Here is a 25865-nt window from a genome sequence, read left to right as displayed (position 1 = left end):
GAGGGATGATGAAGAATGATGGAGGGATGATGAAGAATGATGGAGAATGATGGAGGGATGATACATGATGGAGGGATGATGAAGAATGATGGAGGGATGGTAGAGGGATGATGGAGGGATGATACATGATGGAGGGATGATGAAGAATGATGGAGGGATGGTAGAGGGATGATGGAGGGATGATACATGATGGAGGGATGATGGAGGGATGATGAAGAATGATGGAGGGATGGTAGAGGGATGATGGAGGGATGGTAGAGAGAGATGCTGAATGCTCTCTACATGTGCTTATTCCAGTGATTGTGATTCCTGAGAAGGTTCTAAATGCCTATGCTTAAGAACCAGAGCAAAACAGAGAGGAGACATACAGAGGTGCGGCCACTAGGTGGCGCTGTTGCTCTAAAAGTATGTGAGTACAGTACTGCAGTACCTTTAACCTGGCGCTTGGTCTCCTCATCAGCGCTTCTCTCTGTGGGGTTATTAAAGGCTTTCAGGATGGCAGCTTTGATTCTCTGTCAGGTTAAACACACACACACACACACACACACACACACACACACACACACACACACACACACACACACACACACACACACACACACACACACACACACACACACACACACACACACACACACACACACACACACACACACACACACACACACACACACACACACACACACACACACACACATTTATTAGTCATTAACACACTACATGGCCAAATGTATGTGGACACCCCACCTAATTACTGAGTTCACTTACAATTATGACCGAATACAGTGTGAGCAATCGGGGAGGGGGGGGTGAGGGTTAGAGGCCTTGCTCAGGGGTCCAACAGTGGCAACTTGGCGCTGATGGGGCTTGAACTGGCACCCTTCTGATTACTAGTTCAGTGCCTTAACCTGTCCCATTGCTAACAGGTGTATCACATGAGTTGAAATAGCTAATTTATTAGATGATATTATATGATAATATCTGTTATTTTATATAATAATAATGTGCTTTGATGAGTCTGGTGGAGGAACTATAGAGGCCTGAACACCTTCGGGGTGAATTGGATCATCGTTGCTTTTATCTTGCCTGAACGAGAAACCAATTCCCACACACACACTCCAAAATCTTGCGAGGTGACTTTCCAGAGGAGTCGAGGCTGTTCTGGACTGTGGTTCTGTAACTAAACAAAGGTGTCCACATACTTTTGCTAACGTAGTAAATGTGTGTTGTGCGAGGTTGACGCGTGGTGGTCATGGAGGACACCCAGTGGCAGCAGAGCACCAATCGATAGATAACTGGGTGTGGTGGCGTCTCTATTGTTCCTGCCGGCTATTTAGGTCACAAGCCCGGCTTATCTTTACACGCACCCCGAAACCTCTCAGAGGGGGGGTATTCACTTCAGCACTCGCTAATTCATCCCCCCCCCCACCCCCCCCCACCCCCACACGTATACGCTCTCAGAGCTGGGTGGGAATGGAACCACACTGGTGCTCTTTCTTACGGAGCCGAAGTCACGCTCAGATCAGAGCGGATCGTTAACCAATCAGCTCACAGGTTGTAATTAATAAACCTGTTATAACTAATAATTACTGAAAATGGACAAGATTGTTCCTGGACTGGCTGGCAAACCACGAAGTCAAAGCAAAGCAAGCGAGTCAAAACTCTCAAGCATTATAATAAATAAAAACCTACAAAAGTAAATCTCGGTGCTTAAATCAGGACGATGGAGGAGCCGTCAGTGTTCCAGTGTGTGTAGGTCCTCTAAACACACATGCATGGATGAGTAGGGTTAATGAGTGTGTGTGTGTGTGTGTGTGGATGAGACCCCGTACAGCAGATGTGTATTTCCCAGGCTACACAAAGCTCCTGACCTGCTGCAGCTCGGAGGTTAAATGCAATATTTTTCCACCCAAAATGAAACGAAAACACGTGATTTTATTCACAGTTCGGCTCAGACGTTCACACACACACACACACACACACACACACACGTGTGTAAAAGAACACGCATGTCGCGGCTGCCTCTGCTGTTTTTCTGCATACGTTCCTTTTCTGTGGTTAAAATATCGATGCATTTCTATTAAAAAGGGCAAAAATAAGCATTTATTACAGCACTGGGTCTCCTGTGTCTGACCTTTCCCCATCCTGTCCTGCCCATGTGATCAGCAGCATCAGCTCCGTGTGTGATTAAAGGTTCATGGCTGAAGCTCGTTAAGAGAATGAACCCCCACGGTCCCTGATCAGAACCATTCACAGTACGACACGAACTCACCTTGTTCTCCTCCATCCGGACTGAATCCAGCAGGTAGTGCAGAAGCTCCTGACTGTCCTGCTGCTGGTAGCCTTTAAACCGAGGAGCTCTGCAGAGAGACGCAAACACACGACCATGCGGTCACACCTTTTTACGCATCATCCTTACACTCCCGAGAAGAGAAGAGGGCGTGTCTAAATTCTTAGCTCCCTTAAAATGCTCCTACTGAGACGCCTTAATTCCGAGTGATGATCTGACCGAATAACGTCGGACGCCCCCTCGGCGCTGAAGATCAATCCCAGCATTCAGTGCGGCACGACTCTACAAACGTTGAGGACGAATGAGAAGCGAAGCAACCAACGGAGTTCCTTTCAAATTATAATGTCATTAAATTCTCGTTAATGTTTAATGTGTATAAATTATAATCATACGAGTGTGGTTTATTTGCAAATTGGGGCGTCAGAGACAGTTTAAGCATCTAAATAATCTGATTATGACTCCAGGTCTGATTAGAATCCTCTCTACTGAGGAGCTGATCAGGTAGGTAGAGGGAGCAGGGCGGGTCGATAGGTTTTCACACATGTACATACTAATATGGACACTGAAGCTTCTCCACACCAAACTGGTCCGTCTGTGTCCTTATGGACCTTCTAATGTAGTAAGTTATTTAATCCCTGTTATTTAATCTGTTTGCTTCTCTATTTGTACCAGAGCAAATCAGAAGCCGAAACACACAAAAAGCATTTCTAATAAACATCCATAAGTATGTGGACAGGGCCTGTATGTATGTCCAGTATATGCCAGCACACCCAGAGCACACAGCCGAACCCACATGTGGAAACAGAGCGGAGAGAATAATGTTCTCCATGCTCAAGGTCCTTCTTTCCTCTGATGCTGCAATAGAAAGCCCTTCACATTTTAGCTGCAAAACAGCCGCCATTATTCTCCTTTTATTCAACCAGCTGGGGTCGGTCACACACACACACACACACACACACACACACACACACGCACACGCACACGCACACACACACACACACACACTCACCTCTGCTTCAGGTTGTGTGTGTGTTATTTTCCCTCTGATACAGTACAAATCTCACTACACGATCATGTTAACATCTCATTCACTCATCTTTAATGGAAGCTTTTATCCTGGTCATGGTCGAGGTGGGTCTGGAGCCTCTCCCTGAACACTGACAGCAAATGTGTACACTTCACACCGGACAGGAAACCAGTGGTATACTGATTCATCCTGTATGCAGCAATCGTACCATCAGTGACACAGAGGCCACGCCTACTTTATTAGGACTGACAGGTACAGATGCCACGCCTACTTTACTGTCACTGACAGGTACAGATGCCATGCCTACTTCACTGTTAGTAACAGGTAAAGAGGTCCAACCCCCTTTATTTGAACTGACAGGTACAGAGGCCACGTTATTCAGGGGACCATAACTGGTTTGAACTGAACACACACACACACACACACATCCTTTCATGTTACAGAAACATTTACACTATGATGTTTTGCTTTTGATGTAAACATGAATAAAGTGCTGGAAATCTGCACGTCCATTCTCATCTGACCTCCGAGAGGAACTCGGCATTCAGGGCTGCACGAAGAGGAATAAAGCACGTAAACACGAGTGCTTCAGTCTGAATTAAGTAATGCTGGTTATTATAAGCAATATAAGCACATTGATCAGAGATGCTCTTTAATTTCACTAAAAAGAAAAAGAAATGAGCAACCAAGCACGTCTTTAACAAAGCGCTCATAGAAACACACTTCTGAGATCGATTAGAAGTAACAAAGCGAGACGCTGGAGCGTTTTCACAGCAAATCATCCGAGTTCAAAATCACAGCGATGATTGAACGTCTTTATGTTGCATTTTTTAAATATTTACTTTTGAGCAGAAATATAAACAGATCCAGAAGTGTTTTCGTTATTGTTGATGGAGTGAGCAAGCAGCCACGTTCTTACACCACCATATAGGCAACCGATTCACGTCCACGACTGTGGAGACCTGAGCTCGAGTCTCAGTGGTCCAGCCGGCCAGACTGACGGCTTAACAAACCCAGTCGGACCTGTCTGACGGCAACATATAAATCATCCGGCTACAGAAGTGACATAGAGAGCATTGTGTCATCCACCGAAAACGATGTCAGAGAGCACCGGGGAGTTGAACATATACAAACTGCAGGAAAAAGGGTCAGGAACCTTCCAGAGGCATCTCCTGAGGTGACCTGAGGAAGGACCACCACTCATGACATGTCCTTAAAACAGGGTCACTATCCAAAACGGTTTGAGGCACCCTGGCTCACAGTGCAGATCGCTGCTAGAATCACTGCTTTGGACTGCCTCCATCCTTGACAGGACAGATGTGAGACAGATGTTGGAGTCAGATGGGCAGCTGTGGTCAGAGCTGCAGAAACCTGTTGTACCATCATGTAAGGATTCTGAGCAAAGATGAAGCGCTGACCGGTTGCTGTGGTGTCACACACACACACACACACACGTTTATATTAACGTACGCTCGAATGACCCCGGTCACCACGGCTGCACCGCATCACACTGCACCGCATGGGGGTTTGGATATGACGAAGGCTGCTGCAGAAGAATAAAACCAGTCTGAAATACAAAGTGGGTCAGAGCTTTCGCTAACAAGATCATTTGGAGAATACGGTGAAAAAAGGCTGCGTCCCAAATCACATGCTACTGATCGGACGTTGTTTGGCACACAACCACAAAACCCCAAACGAACAACGTGTGCATGAGTAAACACCAGCAATAAACACCGGCAATAACCCGGATCTTTTGTAGGATCGCTGGACAGATCGGCACTGGAACCGAACATCACCAAGAGAACTGAAGCAAACAGTAAGCCTATTTCTACAGCATTCACCTTCAAGATCTGGCTTGTTTGCTTCAGGTTAAGACATATTGTGGGAGGGAATTCAGTGCCGTCCAAAGGAAATATTGGAATCAAAAGTGCCGTCCACATACTACCGTCCATATTAATGATCGTGGTATCATGGTATGGACCGACCGAGGTTCTGGTGCTCAGTTCTGGCCCCGTGTCTGAACCACAGTTGGGTGTTTGTGGGGTTATTCAGGGATCTGGTGAGCAGGTGGTCCCAGATCTTCCAGCGTCCCTCACTATTCCCGCACCGCTGAAAGAACCAAGCGTGAACCGTAAGAGAGAAGAAGTGACGCGAAGGACACGAAAAGATCCGGAATGTTCTGGAAGCTCATCCTGGTGGAAGATGAAGCAGAAGGAGCCCGTAGCGCTGCTCAATCTGGCGCTGCCATAGTGGGACATCTGCAAGCGCTAACACGATTAACAGCGGATGAGTTAGTACCAGACGACCCCCTGCTACAACACACACACACTCGCGCTCACACACACACACACACACACACACACACACACTGTGCTTCAACTGAACATGTTTAAATATGTTTAAATCAACACAACCTGTACCCACTCCTCACCAGGTTCCATTCAAACCTCAAACACCAAGAGAATGAGGATCCACCGACATCTATACCAGGGGTTCCAAAACTTTTTACAACCAGCAGCCCACTCACCCACTCACATTCACCCACTCACTTACTGAATCACTCACTCACATTCACCCACTCACTAAATCACTCTCACTGAATCACTCACTCCCTGAATCAGAATCACTCACTCACTGAATCACTCACTCCCTGAATCAGAATCACTCACTCCCTGAATCAGAATCACTCACTCACTGAATCACTCACTCCCTGAATCAGAATCACTCACTCCCTGAATCAGAATCACTCACTCACTGAATCACTCACTCCCTGAATCAGAATCACTCACTCACTGAATCACTCACTCCCTGAATCAGAATCACTCACTCACTGAATCACTCACTCATTGAATCACTCACTCCCTGAATCAGAATCACTCACTCACTGAATCACTCACTCCCTGAATCAGAATCACTCACTCACTGAATCACTCACTCCCTGAATCAGAATCACTCACTCACTGAATCACTCACTCCCTGAATCAGAATCACTGACTCACTGAATCACTCACTCATTGAATCACTCACATTCACCTAAACACTCACTGAATCATTCACATTTACCCACTCACTCACTGAATCACTTGCTGAATCACTGAATCACGTCGTGTGTGTGTGTGTGAGTGTGTGTGTGTGTGTGTGTGTGTGTGTGCTACTGGAAGGTAGCAGGTGAGTACGAGGCCACAAACCAGCCAGTTTTCATCCCTATTAGAGTCACAGCAGAGCCGCTTCCGGCCTCCCGGCATCTAACAACGTTCACACGACAGAAAACCCACAAGCGAACCAACCACCCATGGACCACGTTCAAAAAGAGCAAACACACCACGAGAACCAACCAGTCGTGTGGAGGTTCAGCAGCTCCACCTGCGCTCGCTAAACCCAAACACACACTGGTTACATACAGTCCAGTTCAAAAGAGCCTGTTAGGACCAGAGCCTGTACCTGTACCTCTCAGTCCCAGTGAGGGTGTGGCCCTTATACCCATCAGTCCCAGTAAAAGTGAAGGTGTGGCCCTTATACCCATCAGTCCCAGTAAAAGTGAAGGTGTGGCCCTTATACCCATCAGTCCCAGTCAAAGAGGGTGTGGCCCGTATACCCATCAGTCCCAGTCAAAGTGAAGGTGTGGCCCGTATACCCATCAGTCCCAGTAAAAATGAAGGTGTGGCCTTTATACCAATCAGTCCCAGTAAAAGTGAAGGTGTGGCCCTTATACCCATCAGTCCCAGTCAAAGAGGGTGTGGCCCTTATACCCATCAGTCCCAGTAAAAGTGAAGGTGTGGCCCTTATACCCATCAGTCCCAGTCAAAGTGAAGGTGTGGCCCGTATACCCATCAGTCCCAGTCAAAGTGAAGGTGTGGCCCGTATACCCATCAGTCCCAGTCAAAGTGAAGGTGTGGCCCGTATACCCATCAGTCCCAGTAAAAATGAAGGTGTGGCCTTTATACCAATCAGTCCCAGTAAAAGTGAAGGTGTGGCCCTTATACCCATCAGTCCCAGTCAAAGAGGGTGTGGCCCTTATACCCATCAGTCCCAGTAAAAGTGAAGGTGTGGCCCTTATACCCATCAGTCCCAGTAAAAGTGAAGGTGTGGCCCTTATACCCATCAGTCCCAGTCAAAGTGAAGGTGTGGCCCGTATACCCATCAGTCCCAGTCAAAGTGAAGGTGTGGCCCGTATACCCATCAGTCCCAGTAAAAATGAAGGTGTGGCCTTTATACCCATCAGTCCCAGTAAAAGTGAAGGTGTGGCCCTTATACCCATCAGTCCCAGTCAAAGAGGGTGTGGCCCTTATACCCATCAGTCCCAGTAAAAATGAAGGTGTGGCCTTTATACCCATCAGTCCCAGTAAAAGTGAAGGTGTGGCCCTTATACCCATCAGTCCCAGTCAAAGAGGGTGTGGCCCGTATACCCATCAGTCCCAGTCAAAGTGAAGGTGTGGCCCGTATACCCATCAGTCCCAGTAAAAATGAAGGTGTGGCCTTTATACCAATCAGTCCCAGTAAAAGTGAAGGTGTGGCCCTTATACCCATCAGTCCCAGTCAAAGAGGGTGTGGCCCTTATACCCATCAGTCCCAGTAAAAGTGAAGGTGTGGCCCTTATACCCATCAGTCCCAGTAAAAGTGAAGGTGTGGCCCGTATACCCATCAGTCCCAGTCAAAGTGAAGGTGTGGCCCGTATACCCATCAGTCCCAGTCAAAGTGAAGGTGTGGCCCGTATACCCATCAGTCCCAGTAAAAATGAAGGTGTGGCCTTTATACCCATCAGTCCCAGTAAAAGTGAAGGTGTGGCCCTTATACCCATCAGTCCCAGTCAAAGAGGGTGTGGCCCTTATACCCATCAGTCCCAGTAAAAATGAAGGTGTGGCCTTTATACCCATCAGTCCCAGTAAAAGTGAAGGTGTGGCCCTTATACCCATCAGTCCCAGTCAAAGAGGGTGTGGCCCGTATACCCATCAGTCCCAGTCAAAGTGAAGGTGTGGCCCGTATACCCATCAGTCCCAGTAAAAATGAAGGTGTGGCCTTTATACCAATCAGTCCCAGTAAAAGTGAAGGTGTGGCCCTTATACCCATCAGTCCCAGTCAAAGAGGGTGTGGCCCTTATACCCATCAGTCCCAGTAAAAGTGAAGGTGTGGCCCTTATACCCATCAGTCCCAGTCAAAGAGGGTGTGGCCCGTATACCCATCAGTCCCAGTAAAAGTGAAGGTGTGGCCCGTATACCCATCAGTCCCAGTAAAAATGAAGGTGTGGCCTTTATACCAATCAGTCCCAGTAAAAGTGAAGGTGTGGCCCTTATACCCATCAGTCCCAGTCAAAGAGGGTGTGGCCCTTATACCCATCAGTCCCAGTAAAAGTGAAGGTGTGGCCCGTATACCCATCAGTCCCAGTCAAAGTGAAGGTGTGGCCCGTATACCCATCAGTCCCAGTAAAAATGAAGGTGTGGCCTTTATACCAATCAGTCCCAGTAAAAGTGAAGGTGTGGCCCTTATACCCATCAGTCCCAGTCAAAGAGGGTGTGGCCCTTATACCCATCAGTCCCAGTAAAAGTGAAGGTGTGGCCCTTATACCCATCAGTCCCAGTCAAAGTGAAGGTGTGGCCCGTATACCCATCAGTCCCAGTCAAAGTGAAGGTGTGGCCCTTATACCCATCAGTCCCAGTAAAAATGAAGGTGTGGCCTTTATACCCATCAGTCCCAGTAAAAGTGAAGGTGTGGCCCTTATACCCATCAGTCCCAGTCAAAATGAAGGTGTGGCTCATTTCTTACTTCTGACAGAGCTGGCTGAAGAGGATTTTGGGGGATATGGGTCCCTTTCCAGACTCCTTAATGCTCTGCAGGAACAGGAACATGGCCGACGTGAGCGGCTCGGGGCCCGTCAGAGTCACCGTCAAGGGGCCCTAAAACACAAAAACACAAAGCCAGTGTGGTGAGAACAGGAACCATGCAGCAGGAGGCCGGACAGGGCCCTAATTACGGGTGTAGGTCAACCAGACAGGCTGGTGGCGCCACTGAGACTCGTACCAGGTTAGTCTCAGGTAGAGGGCTGATCTTCATCTTGTGTCCTTTCTCCTTCACCTCCTGGATGAGCTCGATGAGCATGTGCGTCTGAGACAGGTTCTGCATTCAAACCAACATTAAAACAATTTAATTCATTACTTTATTTATTTATTTAATGATTATAAACTTGCGTGTCATTATAATAAAAGCTGACCTGCATGACAGCGTTGAAGAAGCAGGTGTTGCCGAGGTTGATGATGCCTTTCACAGGAATCAGGGTGCTGTTCACCGAACTTTTCCCCTTCTGAGGTCCGGAATATTCCCCCGGCTCCTCGATCAGTTTGATTATCTTAGAAGTCGCCCCTGAAAACGAAAACAGGGCAAATATTATAAACAAAAATACTGATCACCATTAAGAACAGGACCTGACTGGTGATGTGGTTGGTTGTAAAATTTTGCCCGGGGGTTGGGGTTTAGGGGCCAAACTGTAGTTGGGTCACAAGCCAAATAATGGGTCGCAGACAAAAATAATAATAAATAAATAAACGAATTATAACAGGCACATAAAAAATGAACTTGTACACAAACGCCGCCTTGTGGAGACTTCACGTTACACTTTGTAAACCACAGTGTGACCAGATTGCCATTGTTTTTGTTAATTAAGTGGAAAAACCCTGCTGTAGTTCTGTGAGACTAGAGTCCAAATACTTTTGGCCCGATGCTGCTCAGATCATCTAGTTAGGAACCGGAGTGGCGTCCGGTCCCAGTGCGCTCGGCCGGTTTGATGTTCGGGCGCGGGAGAAGTGGGTTGGCGTGCCGGGCAGCAGCTGGGAGAGGGTGCAGATGACAGCTGGAGTGGAGCGCACTGGATTAGGGGGGTGAGGCTGAGATGCAGCTGCTCCCCACGACTCCAGACGCGGAGAAGGGAAACGTTTCGGGACGAGCGGAGCAACGGCGGAGGAGAAAAGCGCTGAGAGCTCAGGAGGCACCTGCGCACCAACGGTCAGGGAGGAGTGTGTGTGTGTGTGTGTGTTATTTACACCCATGCGTCACGTGTAAATCCAAACTTTCCCCCCCCAAAAAGTTTGACTTCTTCTAGCCGTCAGGTATCGGTAGGTCACTGAATAATAGAGGTGGAAGGAAACATCATGGTGCAGGAGGAGGTGCAGGAGGAGGTGCAGGAGGAGGTGCGGGCGCAGGTGATGCGCTTTCTCAACTGCTTTCTATATTGGCGCATGCAACAGACGTTCATCAAAGATCAAAGCAAGAAGAACCTGCAGAGCTCCACGTGGAGAATCTAAAATATCACATGATTGTATAACCTTTATTCTTTTATCTCTCTATTTAGTCATATCCAATTCCTGATTGTGAATCCGCTGTGCTTAAACGATTGTGAGCACCAGATCTGATCAAGGGCGAGCCAGATCTGCGCACACCTACAGAGAGCCGTATCGCGTACGGAGAGCCACGCTGGGCATCATGTATTTCGGGCCCCGTAGGTCCTGGGAATCACATATCACAGCCCGACCTTCCCTCCATCAATGACGTCCGGCTCTGCTGAGATTCAACCCCCATACTGATCATCTCTGGGATGAATTGGGATGTCAGCGTGAGCCATCATCATTGTCCGACCTGACGAATGTTCTATCTCGTAAATAAATAGGCACAAATTCGTCAGACACGCTCCGAAATCTTGTGGAAAGCTTTTTTAGAACAGCAAATGCAGCAAAATTTGACTAGGATGGTCAGGTGTCTACATACTTTTGGCCACACGTATGTCACGCCGAGAGAAAGAGCAACAACAGGGAGATGATGACACTGAGACCAGTTGCGTGCTGCTCTCCATCAGTGGGTAAACTGGGTTCGGGAGGCGCCCACACACTCCGACCTTCAGCGGCACTCGAGTGTTAACCATCCTCGCCGCTCTTGAAGCATTAACACCGCGCGCTGGTAGAAAACACACAAACGCGGCGGCGCTGCACGGAAACCGAACGCCAGCCGAAGCGCGGCGGCGGCGGCTCTGGTGCTTATTGAGAACCAGGAATAAAGAGAAGAAAGATTTTAATTTGCTCAAACAAAGACCGGCCAGCTGTGTTTGAAAGGTAAAGTCTGGCTGGGTGAGGTCAAGTCTCCTCACGGGGGGCCTCAGGTACTCCAGCTGAAGGTCTGGATGGTGAGAGAGGGAGCAGTTAATGGATTTTCTTTCTTCTCCGCCGCTGTTGTTCTACTCCGCTATTGTAGATCCGGCAGAGGAACGTTCTCCTTCGAACGAGGTGCTTTTGTGCCGGGAGGAGGACGATGAGAATACAACAACGCCGTGTGGAAGTTCCCGAAAACAACGTAAACAAACCAGTCGGTGTAAATAAAACACGTTTTCAATAGTGTTTCACTGTAAGCACCGCAGAAGGAACGTTTAGGGGTATTTATGACCAAAATTACTCTGGTTCCATTCAGGCTGCTTAGAACCTTGGTGCTATTCAGAGAACCCAGTTTTGGAACCATTGGAACCGAGGATGCATCACCAACAGAGGGCGCTGTTGAGTTCTCTTTCCTCTACAACCTGACACGCCCACAAATGTGGTCACAGTTTGGCATTGTTCATTATTATAGATAACACAAACCCCACTCACCCCTCCACACACACTTATGCCATTAAGCAGACGCTTTCACCCAGTTGAAGGTTAAGGGCCTCGCTCAGGGGCCCAACACTGGCAAGTAGGCGGCAATCTGGTTTAAACCAGCGACTTTCCACAGTGACTATTCCATGACCTTAACCACAAAACTAATCCTGCCCAGGATCTCAGGTCTGGCATGTAGTTGACATTCCGACTCATCCCAAACGGATCTCCTAGACAGGGTTATGATCATCAGGGCGCTGCTCAGGCTCCCGGAGTTTCTCTACACCAAACTCATCAAGCTTCACGGACCTTCATGTCTTAATGTGCAGTGTGTGAAGTAAGGCTGTCCTTCCCCAAACTACTGTCAGTATATGACTACCAAATACTCTCACGAGCTGCTTCCGCTCAGAATGCAGAAGCGATGGTGTGAATCTCTTTTGTGTATGATACAGAGCACACACACACACACACACACACACACACACACGCTCTGCTCCCACGGAGCCAAAAGCATCTGGACCTGAACCCTGAAACATCTGGAGGAGAGTCTGATGCTGCACGGCCATGTGGGAGGAAGAACATATGTCCATAACACGACCACGCAAACAAGTGCACAGAGCCGACACACTCGGGACGTGGAGGGGGGGTCGGGGGGGGCGAGGACGGGGATTAAGGTGGGAGCATCTGTGGGAGGACGCGTGTAATTAACATTTACTAATTTCTCTCTTGAGATCCATGAACATCTAGAACAGTGATGCTCTGATCATCAGGGAGGGAAACACGACCCAAAATACTAGAACCTGAGGCAGAAAGTTCCACTTCTACTCATTTATACTTTTATCTTCCTAAAACGAGCAGAGGTTTGAATTTCGGGAGCGTTTCGGGTTGGAACTGTGAACTGTGGCTGTCTGGGGCTGAAACTCATCACGCTGTGAACTCATTCCATTCCAGTTCATTCCATCTGAAGGCTAAACTGGGTCGAATGGGAACCCACCTCACGTGGGACGCTCGGTGAAGGTAAACGGCGCCGTCGGAGGCATCTGTCGGGGAGCCGCGTCCGGCGCTAGCATACGGAGAAACAGATCCTCTCGCCTGCTTTTGCTTTCCCCGCGGCGCTCGGCTCCACCACCACCTGGACCTCCGTCACCCGGACACCAAATACTGTACGGGCACGCCGACGTTCCGGTCCCACCCGGGTTCCGCGTTCGGCGGATACGCTGTAAGACCAAAGGTGTGGCCATGTGGACACCTGAGCACGAGCTTTAAAGCCGTGGCCGATTATAAGCACTTATAGGCTTTCCACCACATTTACACATCCCGAATGTGTTCAGAGTTGAGGTCAGGGCTGAGCACAGGCTGCCGAGACACTGATCAGTCGCCTGATCATAAAGATCTGGTCCTGATCAAAGTTCCCCAGGTCTTTATGCTGATCATATCTGGTGCACTCAACACGCGAGCTACACCTCACGCGCGCCATCAGCCCGGCATTTGTTAGATCCGACTGAATTTTCTCTGGATTTTCAGCTCTAAGTGGCACTCGAGTGTTAACCATCCTCGCCGCTCTTGAAGCATTAACACCGCGCGCTGGTAGAAAACACACAAACGCGGCGGCGCTGCACGGAAACCGAACGCCAGCCGAAGCGCGGCGGCGGCTCTGGTGCTTATTGAGAACCAGGAATAAAGAGAAGAAAGATTTTAATTTGCTCAAACAAAGGCCGGCCAGCTGTGTTTGAAAGGTAAAGTCTGGCTGGGTGAGGTCAAGTCTCCTCACGGGGGGCCTCAGGTACTCCAGCTGAAGGTCTGGATGGTGAGAGAGGGAGCAGTTAATGGATTTTCTTTCTTCTCCGCCGCTGTTGTTCTACTCCGCTATTGTAGATCCGGCAGAGGAACGTTCTCCTTCGAACGAGGTGCTTTTGTGCCGGGAGGAGGACGATGAGAATACAACAACGCCGTGTGGAAAGAAAACGTCCTGGCCTTCGAGCAGAAATGCAATTTCACCAGCTCGCTCGCACCACACTCGGCCTGCTTCAGGGCCACAACGGCGTCCGGTTTTTATTCGTCTCCTCTTTGCGGGAGGGAACAATGCCGGAGGACGAGCGATGGCAGGTAATACGGAGAAGTGGACGCTGAGATGGAGGACAGAGCTACAAAAACAGTTCTGCCCTCGCTGACCTAAAACTAACAGCCTGACCACCAGCTATGGGGCGATCCTCAATTAGGAAAGAAACACACAGGATTCAGAAGGTCGGGGTTCCTGCCTGGTTTGATCTTTCTCAACGGGTGCATGAAAAATATTTACTCACAATAAATAAATGTGGCATTGTGGGTAAATATTTATCTACGCAAAATATCTGGGGGTCAAATTAGTGACTGTTTTTTAGACAGAATCCCGTCCTGGTCACTGCAACAGCGACTCCTACTGTCTGGTTGAGGCTGCAGTCCAACCAAAGTATGTAAATGCTCCTTCAACCCAGTCTCATGTTTAACAGCCACGATTGGTCGCAAGAGGGGAGGTCGGTTTGGGATAGCATTTATCTTGCAAAAGTGACCCCTGGTGGCCGGTCAAGGTAACAACACTAGCGGTGGGAAAATGATTCCGTGAGAGTCCAGCGCTGGCTGGTGTAAATAAGCGACTGAGGCATGAAAACTAATCTCAGAAAAATATTTACTTACATATAAATAATTCTTTTCTCAAAATATCTGGGGGTCAAATTAGTGACTGTTTTTTAGACAGAATCCCGTCCTGGTCACTGCAACAGCGACTCCTACTGTCTGGTTGAGGCGGCAGTCCAAACAAAGTATGTAAATGCTCCTTCAACCCAGTCTCACGTTTAACAGCCACGATTGGTCGCAAGAGGGGAGGTAGATGGGGATTATCATTTATCCTGCACAAGCGACCCCTGGTGGCCGGTCAAGGTAACAACACTAGCGGTGGGAAAATGATTCCATGACAGTCCAGCGCTGGCTGGTGTAAATAAGCGACTGAGGCATGAAAACTAATCTCAGAAAAATATTTACTTACATATAAATAATTCTTTTCTCAAAATATCTGGGGGTCAAATTCGACGTTTTTTCTACTCAAACCAACCACACTTAAAACCTCAGAAGCCTCCAGTAACGTGTGATGTGTTCCTCACTAATGGAGGAATACAGGCAGTATAGTGTGTTCCTCCATACACGATAAAGCTCTTTGGAAGAATCTGCTGCTGTCCGGGGAAAAGAAGCGCCAGCAGATTGATGTCACAGTCTGACTTGTGTAAAATAGCCAAGGCCAGGAGTTTAAAGCAGTCTCACGAACGGCTGTGACTGAGGGTGGGAGTCCCAAAGGGAATTCCTCATCGCTGCTGCAACTGCGGCCCCTGCTGGCTGGTCGAGGCGCCGCACATTGGCAGAGATGGTGAATAATGGAGAGCGGTGTGTGACTCCGTATGTAATGCTGATCCCTGTGTGAACCCACATACAGGTAAAAAGGAAAGATACAACCGGGGAATTGGATACGACTAGACTGGAGACCAGACCATAAGCTTGTTGGATGCCACCCCCCTCCCCTTCCTTCTGGAAAGGCTGCTGTCTATATTTCGGAGTGCGTCTGTGAAGATCTGCGCCCTTTAGTCAGGCAGTGGTGTTGGACAAAAAGTTCATTAATTGAAGCATCGTGAGCAGGAGAATATAAAGGAACGCTTCGGCTGGTGAGATTAATTAATGCTCTCAATTAACTCAGTTATTTCATTTTCATTAATGATCCTGAGACTAAACGAGACAAAACGACTTAACTCACGCCGTACCAGTGAGAAAATGTTTAACTTCATACTGGTTTAACAAATCCCATTATAGCAGCGCTGTGGATTTACACCCGGGAGCCTTGATGAAGCCGCGCTCACCCATCAGCTTCAATCTTCACGCGTCCACAAACCGATCTGGAAAACTGGAGTGTCTGCGCGAAAACCTGAACCAATTAAGGGAGAACATGCACAACTCAGACAGACAGCCCATTCAAAAATCAGCATGAGCATTCATTTGCTTTCTTTGCAGCTCTTCAGCTCTTCTGCACCTTCCACAGGATTTCGTACAGTGTCTGAGAGAATGTGCACCCGTTAAACGAGACGGCTATATCGCCGTCTCACAGCAGACGTTCCAATTCATCCTAAAGGTGTTTATAGGGTCGAGTCAGGGTCTTTTCACACCTGTGTGTGATGGGTGTGGCTGAAACACCTGAACTCGGTGACTAGAAAGGATGTCCACATATTTTTGACCATATAGTGTGTATGTTATTTTGGATTGTACTCGTTCCTGTGCTGTTGAAAGCCTGTCCCGAATCAGTGCCCCAGGATTTGGGGGTTCTGGGTGCAGGTGTGATTTGGGGGATGATGACAGGACGTGGATTTACCTGTAGCTGATTTAGCCGAGTGTTTCTGCAGGAAGTCGAGGGTTTGAGCCAGAGCTTTTTTATTGCAGTGCGGCGAGAGCTCTTCATTACATTCGGAACACCTGCGGAGAGAAACCGGGCCTTTACTAAACAAGTGGCACAAATTCCCACAGGCACACTTCAAAATCGTTCCCAATATCGTGTAGTATAGACAGACAGCGAGGACTGATACAGATACCACTTCTATCTAACATAACCTGTCGATATGGGAGCGGTTTAACGATGAGAGGGCAGTTCCGTCCCACAGGGGGCGCCGTCTTTAAGAGGCGTGTCCGTGCTTACCAGGCCTTCCATGTGCTGACACTGACGCTGATACAGTGGGACTCAGAGTGATGAGCCTGCTGGTGTTTTATCCAGTGTTGCCTCTCCGACTGTCCACAACCCTGCACAAAAACACACAACAGTCAGTCATGTACACACCGACGAGCCGAAACATTAGGACCACACGCCTACATTTCACAAGAGTCATGTGATATCTGACATCAGACAGGTCCTTCATCTCCTGGCCAGTCGAAGTGCCCAAGGTCGGCTGTGTTAGGCTGGGATGAGATGCACCAGGATGCACAGACACCACCAGATACCAGGTACCAGATACCACGGGTCTGTTTGGCGGGGTATACCTGTTTTGACAGCACACTAGGCGGTTGGTCGTAATGTTTTGGCTCATTGGTGGATTTGTTCCTAGTAGCTTATACATTTCTTTTGATGTTAAGCCTGTAGAACATGCTTAAACGTGAACCGTATAGCAACACGGGTATTAAAGCGAAACACAGTCAATGAGTGTGACTTCTCAGCGTATTTGTACACTACGAGACGTATCGTGATATTATGGGATGCATTACCTGGAAGCCGCACTTGAGACACACCAGGATGTCGTCAGCTCCGGCGCGCTGCGTCTCGAAGACGTCCCTCTCCCTCAGACAGTCGGCGCAGACGGACCACAGGCCGCCCGTCACCGCTTTCTTCACCGAGCTCAGCTCCACGGCTTTACTGACATGCTGGCACGTCAACCCTGACAGGCACACACACAGTCATTCCTGATCAGAAACACAAGCTCGGGGGCACTCAGGTGGAGCAGTGGTCCGATATGCCAGACCTAGGTCCGTGTCTCACTGGTACCAGCGTACCAACACATTTAGCCAACACTATATGACCAAAAATGTCCAGAGACATGAGCGCAGGCCTGTAGGACACGTCATTAATATAGAGTTTATAGTCTATTCAGTTGTATAGGATATACAAAACCATCATTCCTTACCGCTAACCTCATCCGACGATTCCTCATCGCGAGGCTTCTTCGGCTTGTTGGACCGCTTTGTCATCTCGGCCGTTTTTAAAGAGAACGGATCTTTCAGCCGCATTTGTAACTGAAACGTGACAAACGGAAACAATCACTGAACTTCTCTCTCCTGGACCTGGTGGAGGAGCAGCAGCTCCACAGGAGAAATATTTAAGATAATAAACCTGAGATTTGGGCACTTGAGTGGGACACTGATCTAACCAGCAAACCCACCACTGAATTAGAATACGAGCTGGCCAGGAGTCCAACAGACACAATTCACAGTGTGTGAGGGAGGGAAGTAAACAGGGTTCCTCATTACTGCTGCGAGAGCGACCTCTCCTGGCTGGTGATCCTAAACCTTCCTGTTGTACATCTCAAGGCTCAGTCTTATCACTGAGCATTTTATTAGGTATACCTATCTGTACATTAAGCTAGCTCACTACAACTGGGATCCAGGGTTCGAAACCCCAGCGGTGCTATCAACCAGCTGGGCGTCTACACACACACTGTGTCCCTGACCAGGGGGAAGTGATGGTAAACCATGGAAATTAATGGCACAAATTCCCACAGGCAAAATGTCTAAGGGACGAAAGGTCAACAGCGTCACTCATTACTGCTGCCAAAGCGACCCCTGCTGGTTGGTCACTGACTGCACAGTGACTGTTTTATTAGGTACACCAATGTGTCACTGACCCATTTTAAAGCTACACCTACCAAATAGATGCACTTTTCAGGTATACAATGACTGAATGAAGCAGATCTGAGGATCAGTACACTTTGTAATCCTACCTGTCACTTTCAGTTTGTAGGGAGCACCTGATTTTTCTGAATGTTGGGTTTTCTTTTGGATAAAATGACAACATATTAAGGTCATAGTTGGTGTGAGACACATAATTATTATAATTATTAAAGTCCTGACAGATTAGAAACACATAATTTATGCAGGGTTCACTTACTTTTCCCCCATGACTGTCCCATACAAGTGTATGTAAACTTTTGAGCTGATCTAGACTTCTGATACTAATGTAATATAAATAAATACCTGACACACACAATAGTGAGTGAAAGTGTAGAAACGTGACAATATAAAGGAGAATAAATAAACACATAAATAAAATAATTTACCTCAGTGTATCTGTGTCCTGTGTATTAGCACAGAGAGCTAACACCTCACACAAACTCTACCTGAATGAGCACAAACTCACTATTATCAATGATATTCCACCTCCGTTCTGCTCCTGATTACCACGAATAAAGAGAAAGTAGAAATATATAGAATTATTCTGAACATTGTGAGCTGTTCCTAGCGCAGTTTCATTTCTACACAACACGGAAACACGAAGCCTGTCACATGCTAACACCAACCTCACCGTCATACAGGCAAACGCGTTCTCCCTACGGAAGCCTGGACGGATCTGTTCGGTGAAAGCTCAGGGTCGCGGTGGTACCGGGGCATGAGGAAGGAATACACTCTGGATACAGGAGAAAACACACACTTAACTGTTCACTTATTCCCCTTACAACTAGGGGGGAACAGTAACCAGAGGCAGGCAACGAACCTGAGTGGATGGAGCTGTGTCCCATCCTAATATGAGCTGTTGGTTCAACCTACATGGAATAACGATGCTATAACTCATTTGATAATTAATCATTTACCTACTTATTTATGTCCAATAACATATTAGTTCTTCTCAAGGTCATGATGGTCATGTCAGGGTTGGAGGGAGGCAGGAAACCAGAGATGAGGAGAAGGATTGAACCCTGGTCCCCAGAACCCATGTTGCAGTGCAGCACCCACACTGCCATCTGTGCCACCCTGCAATCCTTCATCAGGTTCACCATCTAGAATATGGTGCAAGCACACATTGTTATGTACTGGCCAACACAGTGGTGCAGCACATAGTGTTGGTACCTCATGGCTCTAGGTTTGATTCAAACTTTTATTTACTGTCTCTTTGGCTTCATTCCCTGTGACTGTATGGATTTTCTGTGGATACTCTGGTTACCTCCAAACACTCCCAAAGCCATTCCGTCAGTAGGTTTGATCCTCGTCTGGTGATTTAATTGCACAAGAAATGCAGTTAAAGACACAAGTATACATACATTTCTTGGTGACATATTCCTTATCCAGTCCTGGAATTTGCAACTGTTCCTTTTTCTGTGACTGAATGATTGGAACACGTGTGTTGTAAACATATCTGTTTATCTGTAGGGTCCAAAATATGCATACACTTTAAAAATGCAATGTATAATAATCATTTGTTGGTGTCGAAAGTTCTGTAATACCATTTAACACTAACTGTAGGGCTACTTGGACTGCATCTTATGAAACAGTATATGGAACAGTAGTCTCTTTGCCAAGGTCATAAAGGATTTTGCTGTCACTTTATAGTGAATATGTCTGGATGATGATAAATAAATGAATAAATAAATAAACAGAAGTTCATGTTCCTGCTTTTGTATGTGATTTGCAACAAACCTCAGCAAAGTTGTAAAGTTTTTAATTCATAACAGGCATTTTTGTTTAATTTAGTTTGTAGATTACTTCAGACCTTCTAGACATTAAAAAAGCATAAATTTACACAATATCGAATGTGTTGTTTGTTTCATAGACTTCACATATACATTTGCATAAAAACGAGGTGGCATGACATTAAACATAACATTAAATGTTTAGTCAGATTTTAACATTATCAATATTTTAAAACTGTGTTATTTGATACATATTATTAAAATAAATATAAAGTACATATTATTTGTAAGTGAGAGATATGTTTATATAATAAAACAAGGTCACTGTCACTTGTGCCCTAGAGAAGGCGGGTCGTTTGTAACATTTCCCACCTGTTTTCCATGTTCCGTTCTCTGATTGGCTAATAAATTGTACTGTTCATCAGATTAGCCAATTGTAACACTAAAGGTCGAACACTTTCAACCAGTCACAGCGCAAAAAGGCGGGGTGACCTGAAAACGGGTAGGAAAACAAACAGTATTAGTTATCCATATAAGACTGTACATGGCGTTTTGAAATGTGTAACTAGTGTCGAATTCAACTTTTAAATACATTTATTACCAAAAACAAACAATAGTTCTTTCAAATGGCCTTAAATATCTGCTGTCGCCTGACAAGATGCGTTTTGCGTGCATTAGATAGAAGAAATGTTGCTACAAGAGCGCTAGCATCACATCCACTGTGTTTACAAAGTGAGTATTAGCCTGACCTTTATAACCCCAGTGTTTTTATTTGTATTTATGACGTGATAATAAAGTACATTTATTAAGTATTTTTATTAACAGACGTGTTTAGGTGTAACTGAAATCAAAATGCAACCAGATAGCCAATTGTTAAACTTTAATATACACTTTAAGTAAAGTTATTAGCTTCCTAGTTCAGCACTAGTTTGATTTATTATTAATGCACGATACACTGCTTGCCAAAAGTATAAGGACACCCTTTCTAATGAATGAATGTCAACTGCAGAAAGTGAAGTGCAGAAAGTCGATCATACAACCGCTAAATCTGACTGCCAGTAGACTGTGTCTATTAAAGAGTGGAAACACCTAGGAGCAACAACAGCTCAGCTGTGAGGCCACAGAACCACCTCTGACCAGATCTTATTTAATATTTGGACCATTCATGGATTTAAATGGTTGTGGGTGTTGTACTGGTATGAGTGCAGCAGTGTTGTTAGGATTTTAATCACCTCTGTGTCACTTACTGGGAGAACCAAAAATATAAGGCCAACAGCAAACTGTGTTCAGAAAATGTCCACTGATTAATGACTAGAAGAAGATGAACACACACTGTGGCAAAAGAAAATAGCTCTAGTCTTCAACTGTGCCACTGTGTGGGTTTCTTTCTGTTGATAGATGGTGAAGACGAGGGTGACAAGGTCTATATGCATTTATGGGAGATATAGTTGTCAAATAAACGTACATACAGGACAAGTGAGCCTAGTACGAGTCTTTATTTAAATTTATGGTTGGCCATTTTACCACCAACCTGACTACACACAGCTCAGAAAAGAAATGTTTTATGAATTTAATGTGATTTTTATTTTTGTTTCTGTCACAGATCAGCGTGCCGTTGATAGAACGACTATTTGGATGCGCAGTTTCAGTTCGGAGTCGGCTGCCGTCATAATTACTCACGAACAGTTAAAGAAGCTGCTCGTGGGTAGATCAGGCGTGCTTATAGATGTACGAGAGCCATGGGAACTTCGAGAATTCGGCAGTATACCCGGCTCCATTAATGTTCCACGTAAGTAATGCGGTTCTGTTTACTCTGAAATTACAATGAAATTAACTGGAGGTCCAGGGTTTGGACTGTTGTGTTTATCATGTTGTCATGATGCAGAATGAGAAATGAAATATTTATCATCATTATTATTGTTCTGTTTCTGCAGTGGGGCAGGTGACCGGTGCTCTACAGCTGAACCCAGAGGAGTTTAAGGAGAAATATGGAGGAGAAATGCCGTCCGTCACTGAGAACATCGTGTTCACTTGTCTGGCAGGAGTGAGGAGTCAGAAAGCTCTGGATGCAGCGATAGCTTTAGGATACTCCAAGTAAGAACCAATATGAAGTCATCAGATGATCTCCAGTTTAAGCCCCAACAATCCCACAGCTCTTTATGGTTTGAACTGCACCCCAACAAACACTGACCTCAATTAAAGAATAATATTAAAATATATGTAATGATTTTTGTGATTTTTCTGTCTCTCTGTGCAGTGTGCGGCATTACCCGGGAGGATGGAAGGACTGGGCTGAACATGAAATCCTGCAGACCAAAGAATGACACTCACACACTCTCTTCATCCCTGATTCAAATGGTTATTATACAGGTGCCTAAAAACCAGGACAGGAAGGACTGGACTGAGGTGCATCTTTACTACTGTCTGATCTTCTACTCGGGTTGCTCAGAGCTGTTCTGAATCTGACTGTAAATCAATCAGTCCCTGTGCTCAGCTTTTCTCCAACGACTCGAACCCATTGCTGCTGTTGTAGTGCTGCTGTTATTGATTATAAGACTTTATTTCTATGAATTAACAATAGATTAAGGCTGAAACTGTGCAGAAGTTCTCACCCATGAAACCACTCCTTTAAATACGAACGTTTGTGTTTCTTACTGTCTGTTTAAGCTCTGTCTCATACAAACACGCAAATAATAAATGCGGAAAAAAAACACGTTTGCCTGAGAGATATTAAGAATAAAGTGATTAATAAGGAGTTGCATGATGTTATACAGTACACGCTATGCTCACCTGCCTTTAATCTGTTCAATCTGTGTATCTGTTCAATTTAAGATTGTATTACTCTCACCATTTTACCATATATCTACACTCCATCACCTTCTGTACTGGGGATCTACAGATGGTTCCCCTGACTTTCTTAGATGGTTTGGTGTAAATTGGAGGCCCTAATAGATCTTGGTGTGTCTTTCCAATCAATCCAGACTTCAATTGAGTTCTAGTCACATCTGAAGGATCATTAAAGCAAACAGGAGGAACCTGAGCAGAATTTTGTTTGAATACTTTTTGTAGTTTTAGGTTTATAAAGTGAAGATGAAGGTTAGTTGGGTGTACAGGAGATATAATTTATGGTAATAATTTAAGGAAACATCTATGCAAGGCTTGAAGCATGCTTAGGTCTATGGTGTGAGAATAAATAAACACACCCCACAGAGCATGATCTGGCCTGTAGTGTGCACATTGTATTGCATTATTGAGCAGAGACTGAGTTTGTCATTTTATATAAATAAAATCTGTTAAATAATAAATGATTTGTGCTCTCTATATTGTGCTGATTTACATTCACGTACACACACACACACACACACAATGAAACAGTGGTGTGAAAAATTATTATATAAATATGTGAACCTAATAAAGTAGCTGGTAAGAGTATTTATGTACATCCATCCCCACACTCCTGTGCAGAAATCATGCAAAAGTATGACCACCTCTACAAAACAGCATTTGATTTGCATTTCTGTATACTTGCTGTGCTAAACTTTATGTAAAAGAATCATCTTCTGGATTAATTTTAGTAAATCCAGCATGAGAACGAAGCGAGGTTTGGGACCAGAGTACACTTACTCTCACTTAAAAAAACAACACAACATGGAATTGGTTCAGGGGTGCACAAACTTTTGCTTAAAATCCTGTTTATGTGTATGAGTGCAGTAAATCACTGCAGGCTTAATCTGCCACCTTATCAGAATCTCAACACACACACACACACACACAGATCTCTGATTGGCCTCATTCAGTCCAGATACACACCTCCATCTGCACCTGATTCATAGTGATCACCTCCCTCTGGAACATACCAAACACTCACTGAGCTTTATGCCATTTATACTGTATAAACTAGTGTGTAACAGGGTTGAAATAATGTCCTCCTGACCAAAAGGTGGTAAGTTTGAACCACTGTTGGACCCCTGAGTGCCTTGTATTAAATCATCCTTTATTGTCTGATGAATAAATAAATGTATGAAATTACCACATTTACATGAATTTATAGTTTATTTTCTGGAGCATCTCAGTGCTGTAGTGTGGGTGCCATGTTGCAACATGGGTCCTGGGGTTTGATTCTTTTGCCTTCTATCTGTCTGTGGGGAGTCTGTTTGGGGTTGTGAGGTGTGTTTGGACAGTAGAGTCTGTACCCCAACAGGACTAAATTCTATAAAACAGTAAAATGAGACTAAAGATACCCACAATGCACTTATTACATTTAAATAATCAAGTTTATAATGTCAAAGATAATAAATAAATAATAAATAATGGAATATTTTAATGTTTTGTCACATAACAGAAATAAACCTGGAGGTTTTTTCCTTGTAAATTGACGTTAATCTTTTATTTTTACACAAAACCCAACAAATTCTCTGTACACAAATTAAAAACCTTTTTTTTTTTTATATTTAAACTGTAAAAGGATTTAATTCAGGAATATGGGTTTAAGGTCTGGATATGATCTGATGTACAGTTATAGTAATATTAATATTACAGTATTATTATTATTATTTTGCTGTATATAATTATTAAAGGGAAATAATTCAGCTTTGTGTTTGGAGTGTGTGATTTAAAAATTAAAAATAATGAATAATAAATTAGGATTAAGGGATTAAAACCATCAGATTAGATGAATCCTGATAAATCTGTATAATAAATAAGAGTAATTTTCAGTTGTGTGTGATTCTTTTTCTCTAAATTAAAAGTTCTATTTGACTGGATTTGACAGGTTGCATCATTAGAGTCCATCAGAATGAAGCCAGCAGCTTTAAATGAGCTGGACTCTCATCTCTCTGATTTGGTGAATTATGTAGATGAATGAAGGAATGAAGCATCAGTTCCTGCACAGATTCCTCAGCTCATCATTTCCACAAGCTGATTCTCCTCGATACACTAGTGTGTCATTAATGACCCGCATAGTTTCACATAAAGAAACCCAGAAATGTCAAAACGAGCCTCTAATGAGGAGCTGCTGATGCTCCCTGAATATCATTAGTTTGGGGTTTTCTGTCCCATAAAAGCCTCGTCCATGATGTGATTTTATTTAGGCTTTATTTAAGCAGGCAGTTTCTTCATTAACAGCCACACTGCGTGGATCTGGGCTTTTAAACCGATCAAATCAGCAGTAGATGACAGTGGGAACCGAGTGCATCTAAAATAAACATCTCATGTCCAGGTTTGTTGAGCAGAGATATAAAGTGTAATAAATAAATTCTGCATAAGCATCAAAATCTGAATTAAGAAAAATGTGGAGCAATAAATGGTTATGAATGGAATTCATTTAATAAAGTAAAGACTGCAGGTGCTGGAGAACACACAGCAGTGATATCAACCAAACCCTGAATTCTATTTAATCCTCTTCCTTCATTATGTAAAATATTTTTACTTTTAAGCAGTTAACTGCCCACAAACAATTACTAGTGAAAGTTAATTAAAAATAAAGGAAAACTATTAATGCAATGTGCGTTAAATCATTGTACTAATAATGTAGGTACCCCCCTCTTCGACCATTACATTTTACCATTAAAACATCACAAGTGTTCATGTAAATGTATACATGTATTAATGTTAAAATCGTATATTAATATTTAAAATCTGAAAAAGGACCTACACTGCGCATTTTGCATGGATTTTCTGTTTTTAAGTTTTTCTTCCAAATTACTTTCTTTTTCGTCCTGATAATAAAATAATATGTAAATAATATATTTTTAATTTAT

General features: G+C 45.1%; 2 protein-coding genes across 8 annotated transcripts in view; one reads left to right on the top strand and one right to left on the bottom strand.

Moving 5' to 3' along the window:
* usp45 (ubiquitin specific peptidase 45) overlaps positions 1–18972 on the bottom strand; it is a 23262-nt gene extending 4290 nt beyond the window's left edge. For 2 of the 7 annotated variants that reach the window (XM_062987894.1, XM_062987899.1), the window contains exons 1-11: positions 18760–18932; positions 18424–18475; positions 17611–17719; positions 17195–17364; positions 16635–16735; positions 16314–16414; positions 9523–9671; positions 9333–9428; positions 9078–9208; positions 2273–2360; positions 431–512 (exon numbers count right to left, since the gene is read on the bottom strand). In XM_062987894.1, the coding sequence (XP_062843964.1) occupies positions 431–512; positions 2273–2360; positions 9078–9208; positions 9333–9428; positions 9523–9671; positions 16314–16414; positions 16635–16735; positions 17195–17364; positions 17611–17713 (1021 nt within the window). In that variant the 5' untranslated portion in view covers positions 17714–17719; positions 18424–18475; positions 18760–18932. Of the gene's footprint in view, positions 1–430; positions 513–2272; positions 2361–9077; positions 9209–9332; positions 9429–9522; positions 9672–16313; positions 16415–16634; positions 16736–17194; positions 17365–17610; positions 17720–18423; positions 18520–18590; positions 18624–18759 lie in introns of those variants that run through there. The other 5 variants (XM_062987896.1, XR_010007571.1, XM_062987898.1 and 2 more) reach the window with 5 other exon arrangements.
* Positions 18973–20704: 1732 nt separating this feature from the next.
* On the top strand, positions 20705–23411 carry tstd3 (thiosulfate sulfurtransferase like domain containing 3). Its single transcript, XM_062987789.1, has 4 exons — positions 20705–20838; positions 21710–21895; positions 22041–22200; positions 22364–23411. Exons 1-4 carry the CDS (start codon positions 20733–20735, stop codon positions 22428–22430), a joined length of 519 nt encoding a protein of 172 aa, XP_062843859.1. The 5' UTR covers positions 20705–20732; the 3' UTR covers positions 22431–23411.
* The last annotated feature ends 2454 nt before the right edge of the window (positions 23412–25865 follow it).

This window comes from Trichomycterus rosablanca, chromosome 25 (genome assembly GCF_030014385.1).
Source record: "Trichomycterus rosablanca isolate fTriRos1 chromosome 25, fTriRos1.hap1, whole genome shotgun sequence".
NCBI classification, from domain to species: domain Eukaryota; kingdom Metazoa; phylum Chordata; class Actinopteri; order Siluriformes; family Trichomycteridae; genus Trichomycterus; species Trichomycterus rosablanca.
Note: the sequence above shows the minus strand (reverse complement) of the source record. Positions and strands in the feature narration are given on the sequence as shown.

Bases quoted from the DNA above. Each gene is read 5' to 3' on its own strand.
- tstd3 (XM_062987789.1), top strand. From the start codon at position 20,733: ATGGCCTTAAATATCTGCTGTCGCCTGACAAGATGCGTTTTGCGTGCA. The intron at 20,839-21,709 runs GTGAGTATTAGC...TTTCTGTCACAG, and splicing joins ACATCCACTGTGTTTACAAA to ATCAGCGTGCCGTTGATAGA. The intron at 21,896-22,040 runs GTAAGTAATGCG...CTGTTTCTGCAG, and splicing joins CGGCTCCATTAATGTTCCAC to TGGGGCAGGTGACCGGTGCT.